At 34.7% G+C, this 14793-nt stretch overlaps 1 protein-coding gene across 1 annotated transcript; it reads left to right on the top strand.

The window, feature by feature from the left end:
- The first annotated feature begins 1536 nt into the window (after positions 1 to 1536).
- LOC145061492 (receptor-like serine/threonine-protein kinase SD1-8) lies at positions 1537 to 6786 on the top strand. Its single transcript, XM_079008974.1, has 7 exons — positions 1537 to 2896; positions 3297 to 3455; positions 4014 to 4207; positions 5404 to 5614; positions 5707 to 5944; positions 6058 to 6208; positions 6358 to 6786. Exons 1-7 carry the CDS (start codon positions 1561 to 1563, stop codon positions 6664 to 6666), a joined length of 2598 nt encoding a protein of 865 aa, XP_078865100.1. The 5' UTR covers positions 1537 to 1560; the 3' UTR covers positions 6667 to 6786.
- Positions 6787 to 14793: the final 8007 nt, after the last annotated feature.

The raw sequence follows: 14793 nt of genomic DNA, 5'->3' as shown, positions 1-14793 counted from the left end.
TTTGAGAATCAACATAAATATCATAGGTTACTAACTACCAAAATACATAATATTTTGAATTGTAAAAATGTGAAGTTTTTAAGTATAACATAATTACACCGTAATGAATATTATTATTTGAAAATTTTATATTATTATGTTTTATTCTTTTTTTTTTCTTTTTTGAAGTAATACTTTTCTATTTAATTTTCTACAAACTCAACTAATTCCTATACATCAATTTAAATTGTTAAGCCTTTATAGTTTTAACTTCAATTGTTTAAACATTATTGATTTGTTTTTAGTTTAACATAGGTTATTCATTATTTTAATTTGTAATTTATTTTTATTTTGTTCGTATATATGTTTCTTATATTACTTTATTTTATACTTTGTTATATAATAATGACATTTTTATGAATGATTTTTTTTCTTTTCAATTGATTCAATTTTCCATATAAAAAACTTAATTTTAGTAAATCACATTTCGTATAGCATTTTAATTTACATTTTATTGTGTTGAGTTTATATATGTTTATGAAATTACGGTCATGTTTAATTTATCACATTGGTTTATATATTTATTTTATTACAATAATATAAACTTACTAACATAACTTCTATCTTTGTAAATTAATAGTTTTTTTTAATATTTGATTAGTCATTACGATTTCAAATTATTAATAATTTAAATGTTTTATTTAAATATAATTGGATGTGTCGTTTAAAATTTAATAATATCATTTTATATATTATTTTCAACAATTTTGTAAGTAAATTTAACTTATATATCATTGAATATTTTTAATTAATTTATACTTAAATAGTCAAAGCATTTTAAATATTAGTTATAATCATAAGTTATAAAATTAAAGACAAATAATATAAAAATGTAAACTAATAATTTTGTTAAAATAATTGATTGTTCACATGATTTACAACTATCATTTATTTGCTATTTGATTATTATTCAATTCCTGAATCAAAATGAGCTAGCAATCCTATGTAACTTTTACTTTCAAATTATTAACTTTATTTTATTATTTTTTATTTTTGATTATATATCAAATAAGAATATGGATGCCACCACGTCAAAGAAAGAAGAAAAAATATAAAAGTTATACTTAAATATTCAAACTATGGTTTCTTAATTTCAACCAGTAATTATGTTATTATCACATTACTGACAAAACATATACATTTATCAATTAGTAAAGATTTTATTTTCAGTTTTCAATAAACGAGTTATGATTTAATCAAAATTATTTTAAAATTTTTCATCTGTGACCTCGGTACCAGAGAATTATATATACACAACAGTTTTTACTATTTTAAGCATTTCTTCTTTCGGAATTTGACCGTTTCTAAGTCTGTCCCTAGTTAACCACATTAGTTTACTTGCCATTGCTCTTTGACTTCTTGAGGTACATGCAATATAATTTCCGTAAATTATTAATCAAGTTTCATCCGAAAAGTCAACTATCAAACTGGATTCAAGAATTAAAAAAATTATAAACACCACCATCTCCACGAATTCTTTGAAGTTGACAACCTTCATATGACCTTCAATCCCACAAATCAATGAACACAAAAATTCTGTTAGTGTTAAGCTGTAACTTTCAAAGAATGAAAACCCTCCATAGCCATGTCAGCACCTCCATCTTCATCTTCATCTTGTCACTCTTGTACCCTTTTCGCTCTCTAGCTATTGACACCATCACACCCTCACAACCCCTCACAATCAATCAAACTCTAGTCTCTAAGGGTGAATTTTTTGAGTTGGGGTTCTTCAATCCAGGCAACAATAATTTGTATATAGGCATTTGGTACAAGCGAATTCAGCATAAAACATACGTTTGGGTTGCTAATAGAGACAATCCCATTACTTCATCGTCCGGGAACTTAACTATCGCCAACAACGGCAACATGGTGCTTGTAAATCAAACGGGAACCACCGTCTGGTCGACAAATCAGCCTACAAAGATGGTGAAGACGGTGGCGCAGCTTTTGGACAATGGTAACTTTGTGCTTCGTCCGGAAAACGATGAAAACCCAGAGAATTATATTTGGCAAAGCTTTAATTATCCAACTGATACTCTATTGCCGGAGATGAAACTGGGATGGGACAGAAAATCTGGTATTCATCGGTTTTTACGGCCGTGGAAGACGATCAATGATCCGGCGACTGGTGATTATTCTTTCAGAATGAATCTCAACGGGTTCCCGGAGGTGTTGTTGAAGCACAACGAAACAATAACATGGCGGACTGGGCCTTGGAACGGGAAGAGGTTTAGTGGTGCACCGGCGATGAAAGGGGCGAGTATTATGCAGTTTGAATTTACAGATAATTCCGATGAGATTAACTATTCATTTAAATTGCTGAATAGTTCTATTTATTCGCGATTAATTATAAACTCTTCTGGGATAAATGAAAGATACGTTTGGGTCGAAACAACAAAAGCCTGGAAGATCTACTGGACTTTCCCTGTTAATGTCTGCGATCATTATAGTACATGTGGTCCTTTTGGTGTTTGTGATGCAAACGCTATACCTATATGCAAATGTATGACCGGATTCCAGCCAAAAAACAAAGAAGCATGGGATGATGTAATACATGGTTTTGTTGGGTGTGTTCGGAGCTCCAAATTGGATTGCGGGTCGGACGGGTTTCTGCCAATGAAGAACATGAAATTGCCTGAGAGCTCGAAAGCGTTTGTTGATAGGAAGATGAATTTGAGCGAGTGTGGGGAGATTTGCAAAAGGAATTGTTCTTGTGCTGCTTATGCTAATATGAATATCACTGATGGCGGGTCGGGTTGTGTTATTTGGGAAGGGGATCTCATCGATATGAGGCAGTATGCTGAGTCTGAAGATGGTGGACAGGCACAGGATCTTTACGTTAGAGTTTCTGATTTGGGTATGTTTCTAATTTCAATCCAAAAATCTACAATGAAGTGATGATTCGTGCGTTAATAAGTAAATTAGTTTTGTTCGTTTAAAAAAAAACTAAAAAAAGAGTAAAACTTCCTATCACAATAATACTTTATTAAGCATTTAAACAACTGTATGTATATCTTTAGAAAATTTAAAGATCGGATATGGTAAAACATATAAAATCATTAATATACAAAAGGTAAGTGTATACTAAAAAAAGAATTAGTCAATGGAATGAGTTATTAAAAAATAGGGGTGGAAGAAACTTACACATGTACACCATTAAAGTCAAATGTTTTTATTGAACTATCTATTTCACACATGTTGGTTTTTTTGGACAAAGAATACTTAAATTATTTGTATCTCATGAATAAATATTGCAGATACCAAATTAATAGAGGAACCAACAACTACCAAAGATAACGGCAGCAAAGTTGGCAAAATTGTGGGCATCAGCATCAGTACTGCTTTTGTGGTGCTCATATGTCTACTGATACTCTTCTACTTGAAGAGGAAGAAAACACAATCCTGGAATAGAGAAGGTAATTTTTATTATTTAGAATCAAACACCTTGTTTTTATAATTTTAAAATATGGAAGTACCATTAAAATAACATTGATAGTAACTCATAATCACATCCACCTATTAACGTATATATCATTGTAACTAATAAAGAGTTTGAATATTTAATGTCATGATATATAGATTACCGTAGAAATGAAGGTTAGAGGCTCAAATCATGGAAACAATCGTTTGCAGAAAAAACAAAATAGGAATACATTGGTCAAATACATGCAGGAAAACGTACACTAGATATATGAACAAACACAATGGACTAAAGAGCAACATTAATTGGACTCAATGAAGGTTATCATTGTGTAAATGTGGGAGGTCATCTTAGTGATGAGTCGATCTTAAGTCTACGGAGACTTGAGTGTTAATGATATACCATGCATACTCATCAACTCAGACTTCGAGGAAATTCCATTCTAATGATGGGATTCCCGGGTTTTGTTGTTGTTGTTGTTGTTGTTGTTGTATATATAGATTATCATATTAATTTCTTTGTCTTTGATATATTTTGCTATGATCCAAATTAGGTCCACAAGAAAGAGCGGCAGACATCATATTAAATAGTGGGGTTATTCTACCAAGTAGGAGAGATTATCGTAGTGACACAGTCATGGACGAACTCGAATTACCATTATTTGATTTTACAACACTGGCGGTGGCTACAAACAACTTCGCAGACACAAATAAACTTGGGCAAGGTGGCTTCGGGTGTGTGTACAAGGTAAAGTACTTGTTAAAGAGAGTGATTTCAAACACCATATCCAAAATTCTGAAAATCCACTCTTAAATAATCCGAAAATATAAATCGCGATTTTTGAAAATTTTGGATACTTGGATTACATGAAAATTCAAAATATACATTTTTATTTGAAATAAAATTATTCTGGTTTTTGGATGAAATAGTTGGGGGAAAATCTCTATATGATTAAAATGAATCCGTTGGTTCAAATTGGATGGAGTAATCACCAATAAAAGGTGCAATGTTGTTTTTTTAAGTGTAACTAACATGCAATTAGGTTGTGTGAAAAATTAAATATTATAAATTCATTGGTTAAAACTTCAATATATAGTATTATCATGTAAAATGCATTTACTAAGATCTGTATCTAAAATTTTGAATATATATATATATATATATATATATATATATATATATATATATATATATATATATATATATATATATATATATATATATATAGGGTTAAGTTATTTTGTTTTTACTATCTATTGTGTGCATGTATGACTTATTCAGGACCAGTCATTTTAGTTATTTTAAAAAAGTAATTAATGCATATTACATGTTGAAGATATAATAGGTATTAATTACATCTTCAACATTTAATAAACATTAATTACTTTCTTAAAATAACTAAAATGATTGGTCCAGAATCAATCATACAGGCACACAATAGATAGTGAAAACATTTGAACCTAACTCTCTCTCTCTCTCTCTCTTTCTCTCTCTCTCTCTCTCTCTCTCTCTCTATATATATATATATATATATATATATATATATATATAGGGAGTGGTTCAAATGAGAACCAAAAAAGGTTAAAACTGTAAGAACCTCTAACTTTAGATGTTTATAAAGGGTTTAGGGTAACCCTAAACCCTAACCCCTAACCCCTAAACCCTTTATAAACACTGTAAACTCTTTATAAACAACCTAAACCCTAAACCCTTAACCCTAACTCCTAAACCCTAAACCCTTTATAAACATCTAAAATTAGAGGTTCTTACGGTTTTTAACCTTTTTTGTTCTCATTTGAACCTTTACCTATATATATATATATATATATATATATATATATATATATATATATATATATATATATATATATATATTGGTTTTAAACACACGTACTCAACACATCTTACAAGATAAAGTGGCATTATTATTGTTGGTGATATAGGGTACATTACCAGGAGGTGAAATTATAGCGGTAAAAAGGCTCTCAAGTGTTTGTGCGCAAGGGGTTGAGGAACTTAAAAACGAGGTTCGATTAATTGCAAAACTCCAACATCGAAACCTTGTTCGAGTACTAGGTTGTTGCATTGAGGTTGAAGAGAAGTTGTTGGTTTATGAATTCATGGAAAATAAAAGTTTGGATACGTTTCTTTTCGGTAAGTTTATCACATACGTTTATTTTCTATTTCATTTTATTCCTAAGTTTATTTTGTTGAAATTGAACGGTGTTCTTCAAAAATCATTATAGATAAAGAGAAAAGCATGAAACTCAATTGGAAAATCCGACTAGAAAATATTTTGGGGACCGCACGAGGTCTTCATTATCTTCATCATGATTCAAGATTTAAAATCATTCATCGAGATATGAAAGCAAGTAATATTTTATTAGATAAAGAAATGAATCCAAGAATCTCAGATTTTGGTATAGCAAGGATTTTTGGAAGCGATCAAACAGAAGCGGAAACAAAGATAGTGGTTGGAACATAGTAAGTATCGTTCTATTTCCTCATAAATTTGAATATCTTTGACTCTTAAATGATGTAACTTGCATTTTTAATTGGTTTAATTATTCTAATTACTTTTGTTAAATTTCTTGTAGTGGTTATATGTCACCAGAATATGCGATGGAGGGCCATTTCTCAACCAAGTCAGACGTTTTTAGTTTTGGAGTTTTGATTCTCGAGATAGTAAGCGGTAAAAGGAATAGAGGATCATTCAACACGAGTAACAAAATGAACCTTCTTGGACAAGTAAGTACAATTTGTGACATTTTTAAAACTTTCAAAGTAATTCTAATATTATATATTCAATAAAATAATAATCATACCCTTACGGTCAAGTTCATTTTGGTCCTTGTATTGTTAAATAATTGTATTTGTGATGAAAACAATATTTTTAGGCATGGACGTTATGGAACGAAGGCAACGCTTTAGAACTACTAGACGAATCTCTTGGGACCAAATATTCAAAGAATGAAGTTTTGAGGTGCATACAAGTTGGATTGTTATGCGTTCAAGGACAACCAGAAGATCGACCTAGTATGTCAAAGGTGTTGTTGCTATTGAGCAGTGAAACAGTGCGAATGCCACAACCAAAGCACCCTGGATTGATTACTAGAAATATAAATAACGAAACAGAATCTCCAAACATAAGTGACGATCCCATGACCACAAACGGGATCACAATGTCGATACTAGATGGTAGATAGCGAAACTATGTTGATTGCCATATAGCATCAATTGTACATCATGTTTTCTCTTTTTCTTTAATTAACGTTGGTTTATTAATATTTAATATTATTTTCTTAAGAGAAACGTAGATTATGTCATGTTAGCAAGTGTGAATTTTGGATTGAATGATTTGTATTATAAAGCAGAGGTTTGTTCGTGCTATACAAGAGTTTTCAACTAATTTGTTGTAAAACCTTAATTTTAATCAAAATTAAATGTCTTTTCCAAATAATATTTTATATGAAAATAATCTGACAACTAGCTACACATGCACTCTCCATGATAAAAGCTCATGACCATGTGAACCTAATTACTCTTTTTTATATACGATTGACCAACAAACTTGTAAAAATATTCAAATGTTATCATTGTGACTGATTATCTTATTTTACAGCTTACTTTGCGTATACGCGACATTTATGTGACAAATTAAAACGGGAAAATGACTATAACGACTCATGAATCACAATAAATTAAAACTTTAAAAAAAAATCATAGTCATAAAATGTTTACAAAATCATTAATTCCAAATTGTTTAACCATATCAGAGTATCCCAAAATCATAAGTCATAAATAGAGGATGTGTAAATCACCCCTTCGTCTTTCCGCGATCATCCGAAGTTCATGAAACAACAACTATAAATCGTAAGCCAAATCTTATTGAGTTCCCCCAAAGTACCAACCCACAAACAAATAGCATATACAACAACATGTCGGGTCTAATCAACAATCAGGTTGGAATACCCAGACCCAATCAACCTTCGGGTCCAGTCATCATCGGGATGGAATACCCCAAGTTGAAATGCCGATACACAATGGGTCCACCCGGTCATCGGACTGGAATACCCTCAAGCCCTCGGAACGAGTTTGGCATGCCAACCGGCCCTTAGCTCATATCTGGAATGCACCCGAGCCCTTAGTATGAGTCTGGCATGCCAACCGGCCCTAAGCTCATATATGGAATGCTCACGGGTTTATTGCTACAGAACAAAGCAATACAACTTCAACCCACAACAATATATCGACATATAATAGATAACAAACATAAGCAACATATAGGTGATCATGCAGACAAAATCATAGGTAGTCTTGCAGATCTACCACTCTAAACATATCAGCAACTAGCATATAAGCATGCAGATCTATCCCATACTCAGTATATCAATGTATAGTCGGATATCAATCCAATGGGTATCCGACCTACCCTCCGGTCTATTTCAATCGGTTATGGGGTCCATTCACCCCTACCACTACCACACAATAACATACATAAATTACATTATCATCAAGCAATGTGTGAACAATGATAATTATCACACAGACAACCATCATACTTTGCAATAAATAAAGGGCCGACCTTGGTGCCTTCGACCCACTAAACACAGTTATGGGACTCACCTCGCATTGCTGAAGTCTCGCGGATAAATCTCTGGCTGCTGGATGACAGGCCCCCGAACTGTCAACATCACAACAACACCCAATTAACAATTGGGTTTCAATGCATAACCATAAATCCATACTTGGGGTAAAAACACCATTTTACCCCTAACCTAGCTTAGTCCAAGACCAAGGCCCAAACTCACACTCTGAAGGCCCAAAAGTCAAGTAATCAACCAAGGCCCAATTATAGCCTAATTTTCCAAATTATGCCCAAACCCCTTATATGGGCCTTACCCTAAGGCCCATCCAATTTTTCCTAGTCCATACACTTGTTCTTAAATGGCCTATCAATAACCTAATCACCAAAGCCCAAAAGAAAGGCCCAACTTGAAGCCCAAACACGATTAGGGTTTCACATAAAATGACAATTAGGGTTAAGTAAGAACACTTAAACCATTAAAGACTTAATCCATTAATACATCACTCCACTAGGCCAATCATACAATGTGGTCAGACATAATCCATAACTCCAATCCAACGGCCCAAAACGCGGGTCTCGGCAAGTCCCAAATAAAAGTCTCCAGGATTAGTGTTTTCTAAACCCTAATTAGGGTTTCCAACCCAAATGCATGCCAATTAGGTCCAATAGTTAGGTTTTTAGGTTAATTAGCATTTAATAAGTCGTGCACCACCCACTACCACCTCGGGCGGTGGTGGTCAACGGCGGTTCACGGTGGCAACCACCACCTCACGGTGGTGGTGGTTACGATTTTAGGCCAAAACAGTACCAAAAGCACTCCAAACATCAGTCCAATCGCACACCAATGCACACAGCCACGGGAAATGGTGGCTAGTGGTGGCAGAACGGCATCAGAAGGTGGCAACCACCACATTTCTCTGGCCAAGAACATCCATACAACATATTATCTAAAGGAAACGCACACACATACACACCAAATAACATACACACACATAATATAACACACACACACACACCCACCTACACATGGTGGCTAATGGTGGTAGAAAAACATTAAGGGCAGAACCACCATGGTTGGCTGCTATGGTGGTCCTTCTCGACTTCTGGCCAAATGAAATACATACACACTCCTCGCAAAGTGGCAACCACAACACACACACACATGAAATAAAAGCACGGCCACAACCACCTTGTCGATGGCAAATGATGGTCGGAGGCAACAACAAAGTGACGAACGTGTGGGACGGCGACGACGGATGTGAGCTGAGGCATAGCAACAGAGGAAATGGGGAAGAGAATGAGCGTGAACCAACATGGAACAGCAGCAGCATCCGCCAATTAACCTTGAACCTTTGATCTCCTCGACTGACTTAATGTCGGGTTTGTGACTCTTCATTTTCGTCGGCAGCAAAACGGTGATGATGGGTGCTTCGGTGTTTCTTCGGTAGCAACAAGGGGTGGCGGATGAAGAGGTGGAGTGATAAGGGTGGCGACTAAAACGATCTCTAGGGTTAGGGTTTAGGGAAAAAATGAAACGATGGAAAAGGAAGGGTGAATGGGCCGCAAAATATTATTGGGCCGAGAACCTTCATAAGGGCCCAATGGGCCAAAAAATATTATTAGGCTTCCAAAAATTTAAACAAGGCCAATAATGGGCCCAAATCATTTCATCATCATCTCTCTTTAGCCCAATTCTCGACCCACTATGCATATAAACAAAAAAAAAGAGAGAAAAGGGGAATTAATTTGCAAGTGACACATCATTGTTGCATGGTGGATTTCCATGCAGCATCACCTCACATATTTCTCTCTTCTCTTGATATTCGGTCGAGACCCCCCCACTCTCCACATCTCACTTCAAAATTTCCTCAAACTCCATCTCAAATCCTCTCAAGCTCAAAGAGAAACTCTCTCATTTCCATTGGCATTTTTCATGATCTTGGGTGAGAATCCAAGAGTTTTTCATCAACCATCGTCTACTTGGTAAAGGGTCATCACACATATGTCATTGATTTCCATTTTTAAGCCAAGAACACCCCTTACATGGTTTATTTCGTGTTCTAGCTTCCTAGGACCATCTAAGTTCGAAAATCATTCTCAAAAAGCTTCCTAGGGCCGAGATCTTCCCACATCTTCATTAAAAATCAAATCCAAACCTCAAGGTGAGTTCATACCCCCTTGTTTTTGGTTTTACTTTGTTTTGGGGGGAGAATACAAGTACATATGTGTAGATCTATGTATTAGTCCATGTTATGTATGATTTTTTTGGTTTATGTTGTGATTACATGATGAAATATGATAGATCTCGAAATCCATAACAAATGATTCTGAAACTTACAAACTATAGCACTTTACACACCATAACATGGGAGTAAAAGTGTACATATGTGATGATTGTTGGAAAAATGAAACAAAATCTTGAAATAGGGCCATTTTTGACAAATAAACAAAAAGATGAGATTTTTATGACACTTTCAGTTTTACATGGACTAAAAGAGTCACTTTCATACAAAAATGAGTTTTTATGACATTCTTAGAGTAAAATGGCCAAAAATGCAAATTATTGAATATTGGGCCATAAAAATGGGCTATTCGATTTTATTGGGCGTAAAATGTAAAAATCTCGATTTTTATGGAGTAAATCGTCATTTAACTCATGTTTGAGTCCAAAAATGTAAACCTTTGGTTTCATGGGTTAAAAATGAAATTTTTCCAAAACTTGGGCCAAAAACGTAATTTCTATGAAAAGTGAGGTAAAAATGAAAATTTTTATAATCATGGGCCGAAAATGTCATTTTTATAAAACTTGAGTCGAAAAGTGTCATTTTATTTAAAAATGGGCTGAAAATGTAAATCCTTACAACAATAAGCCGGAAATAATATTTTATATATATTTTGGGCCAAAAATGTCAATTTCTCTAAAAATGGGCCAAAAATAATATTTTATATATATTTGGGCCATAAATGTAAATTTTGTGATATTAAGCCTAATATATCCGTTACATGTCCATTTGGTCCTTTTTGGTCCATTTATATTTTGTTGGGCCTAATGTGTTTATTATATGTTAATTTGGACCTTTGTGACCCATTAACATGTTTATTGGGCCCAATCCATACATCACATGCTTAACGGGCCATAGCTGCTCTATTACATGTCTGTTGGGCCTTATACATTCACTTACATATTCTTTCTGGGCTTTTCAAATCTTAACTATATATACGAAAACATTATGCATAGCGTAATTCAATAGTTGCGTGACAACAGTTAATGATCTAGTGAGAGATGTCGGTTGACACCTCTAGAGTGTATGATCGTAGCTTGTAGTTATAACCAGAATCTCTTGGAGGGAGAGCGAGAGTTTGTGTATAGATCTATACGGGGTGACACCCCACACCTGAGTTGTTTGCTACAGTTAGACTATGCCAGTCTAGGGTGACAAACCATACCGTAAATCAAAATGGCGCCTAAGAACGCCACGACAAGCAAACTCGTCAAAAATCAAGTATTGTTAAAATGGCTCACTTAGAAATCCTCTCCAACATAATTTTATAGAATACCTATAAAATCTTGTGGATACAAAAACATACATATACTGTTATTCGGTCTTAGCAGGGTTAAGACCACAACACTTTTATAAACAGAAAATATCGGATTTTCTGGGGTAATACCCATTAAACAATATCTTTTACGTACTACAAAAAATATAGAGTTTTTATCTAGATTACATTTTTATACATTCCAAATACAGAAAACACACATGCATTAATACTTGATTTTGATACATCACATTCAAACCATTTTCAGAAAATATCGGATTTTCAGGTGTTTACAAACGATTCAAAACTTTTCATTCAAATATGTTTAGGGAAAATGACAAATACGCCCTATGAAGTTTCTAGGGTTTACTCTTTTGGTTACTTAACTTTTTAAGGGAACAAATTTGGTTTTGTTGGTTCCAATAGGTCCTTTTTGAGAAAACGAAGGGGTAACCCGGTTACCCCTTTATGCCACCTCATTTATTTTTATATTTTAATAAATTAAAAAAACTCAAAGGTCCCACGACATCTCTCTCTCTCAACCTTGCTCCACCATTGCCATCATCTTCTTCCTCACTGGAAACCATCATCGTCCGCCATAGAACCACCGCAGCCCCACCCCAAACAACCATGATATGTGCACCTTCTTTCCTATTCGATCACCGCTGGATTGGGAAGGCGAAAGCAGTGGAGCTGTTATGCTACCACCACTCGTCGCCGTTGTTATGGTGGATGGTACCCATCATCACCGGTGATATTTAACACTCATCACTTCTGCTGTTCTTGGCTCTAACAGGTGACGAACAGAAGAGAGTAATGACAATGAGGAACTACATATATCTGTTTAGGACCGAACCCATCACCGAGACTATACCGTCAGAATTGTTCATGTCACCGGCCACCATGGCAGGTGCTGACTGTTCTTGGAGCTTTTTGAATGAGTTATGAACAGAAAAGAAAAGGGGTTACCTAAGATTGATGGAGGAGTAAGGAAAAATTATTGGAAGCTACTTGAAGGTCAAAAGGAGATGAAGATAGGAGTGAAAAATGGTGATTCTCGCCGATTTTTCTTCCCCAGTGAACAGTGTCGTTGGTCCTGTTTGCGGTCGGAGGCTTGCTTCAACTGGCCATGGCTGTGGTTTGGTGGTGATTGGATTAGTCTACCATCAAAATAGAAGGAAGACGAGAGGATGGGCTGAAGAAGGTAACAACTTTGGTTGTTGCTGCGTTTTTTCTGGTGTGTGTGTGTGAGAGAGAGAGAGAGAGAGGTGGACCCTAAGTTTTGTCTATATGTCCTCTAAATCGGCTAAAACAAGTAAAGGGGAATAAAAGAACAGGTTGCCCACAAGTTGGTTCCCTCATAAATCCACCAAAAAACTTAAGTGACTAAAAGGGTGAACCCTAGAAACTTCATAGGGCGTATGTGTCATTTTTCCATATGTTTATGAACTCACCAACATTATATATGTTGACATTTTTCAAAATAACTTATATTCTCAGGGAATCGTTAAGCAGAAACGTCAACAGGAAATGGTGGAATTTGTTATATTTTGTTATCATCATACATTAAATATTTTGAACATGTAATTTATGATATTGTACTTGATGTAAACATTGCTGGTTGTATCTTGATATGTATGATAATGGTGTAGTCTTGTTTCAATTATATACAATTATGATGATATTACAAGATGAAGTCACGCGCAAGCCCCCGGACGTTTCCGCCGTCTAGTTCGGGGGTGTGACATTGTCTATGTGTGGCTATTTGTGTGTAAAATAAAGAAAAGTCATTGAGGTTATACCAATGTACTTTCAAAGTACAATACTTACATAAATTATATCATATGCCTTATATCATATGCATTTTCTGGTTGTCCAATTGTTGCATTTAAAAAAAATAATGTGTTATTATCTCAAACAGAGTCATGGATGCAAAAAAAATATTACTAGAGCGATGTGCATACGATTAATGACTATGTTTTATTATTATCTACGTTATTTTAATTTGTTAACCGTGTAGTATACGGGTTATAACCTAGTATATATATATATATATATATATATATATATATATATATATATATAGTGAGTGAGAGAGAGAGAGAGAGATAGGTTCAGGTGTTTAAAGTAAGTATTGTGATATAGTATGCATAATTGTGGGCCAATCAAAATTAAATAATTAAATAAATACATAAATAAGGCTAATTTAGTCATTTGTTTAGTAACTTCCAAAACCCGTCACCATCTTTCCCTCACTCCTTGTCGCATACATTAATCCAAACCCTAGATTGGATGCTCCAGCCGTAACCGCTTCAACCGCCGCCGCCCAGCCGATATTGACCGCCTCAGCTGCTGCCGATGATGCCCTGAATAGCCGAGCATTCTTTTGCGAGGCTACTGTCGAAGAAGCTGGAAGCCTGGAGCTGAATCTTGCACAATGTCGTCGCCTGTGACTGCAATGTGTTAGTTTATATTGTTATACATTGTATAGTATAGGGTCCTTATTGTATTTTCTACATTCTTGCTTGTACTATTTATACAGATGGAATACACACAGAAACCCTAACGGGTACTATCAAACATGGTATCAAGCCCTATACGTATTCTCTCCAGCTCATACGTATGAATTTTCTTCGGCACCACTTTCACTGTTTCATCATTGAGCACCGACCATCTATACTCTGTTACTCTACTCGTGTTTCAAGTCTCCTGGTTCTTTTCAAAACTGTTAACAGTACCATTACAGTCCGCTGCTGCTGCTACTTGGCTCTTGATTCAAAAACGAAACAGTCACCATTTTTTTTACTTTATCGGACTCCTTCTGTCGCCACTTTCTCCTGATTCAGAATCTTCGAGATCCTACTTAATCACATCTTCCAGGATTAGCACTTCATACAGCTATAATTCTTCTTCTCTCAGTAAGCAAGCTACTGTTCTTTCGTTCTTTTTATTTCACTTTTTTTAAATTTTTCGGAATTATGTCTGCCCCTAGATCATCCTCATCTACTGTCCCAACCGCTCAAACTCTTGTCTATTCGGCCACTAACATATACAATCAGTTCAGTTTCAAACTAACTGTAGATGGTTCCAAATACAAACATTGGAGATGAATCTTTACTAATATTTGCAAAAGTGCCAAAGTCATGGGACATATTACTGGAAAATCAAAACCAACAAGCAATGAGGATGAAGACCGGGAATCCATTGA

The sequence above is a fragment of the Lactuca serriola genome, chromosome 7, assembly GCF_051521515.1.
Source record: "Lactuca serriola cultivar US96UC23 chromosome 7, Lser_US96UC23_V15, whole genome shotgun sequence".
NCBI lineage: Eukaryota > Viridiplantae > Streptophyta > Magnoliopsida > Asterales > Asteraceae > Lactuca > Lactuca serriola.
The sequence above is the reverse complement of the archived record's forward strand: the minus strand, read 5'-3'. Positions and strand labels throughout refer to the sequence as shown.

Excerpts from the sequence above, each read along its gene's own strand:
- LOC145061492 (XM_079008974.1), top strand. The coding sequence starts at position 1,561 with ATGAACACAAAAATTCTGTTAGTGTTAAGCTGTAACTTTCAAAGAATG. Across the intron at positions 5,615-5,706 it reads TTTGGATACGTTTCTTTTCG|ATAAAGAGAAAAGCATGAAA; the intron begins GTAAGTTTATCA and ends AAATCATTATAG. Across the intron at positions 5,945-6,057 it reads AAGATAGTGGTTGGAACATA|TGGTTATATGTCACCAGAAT; the intron begins GTAAGTATCGTT and ends AATTTCTTGTAG.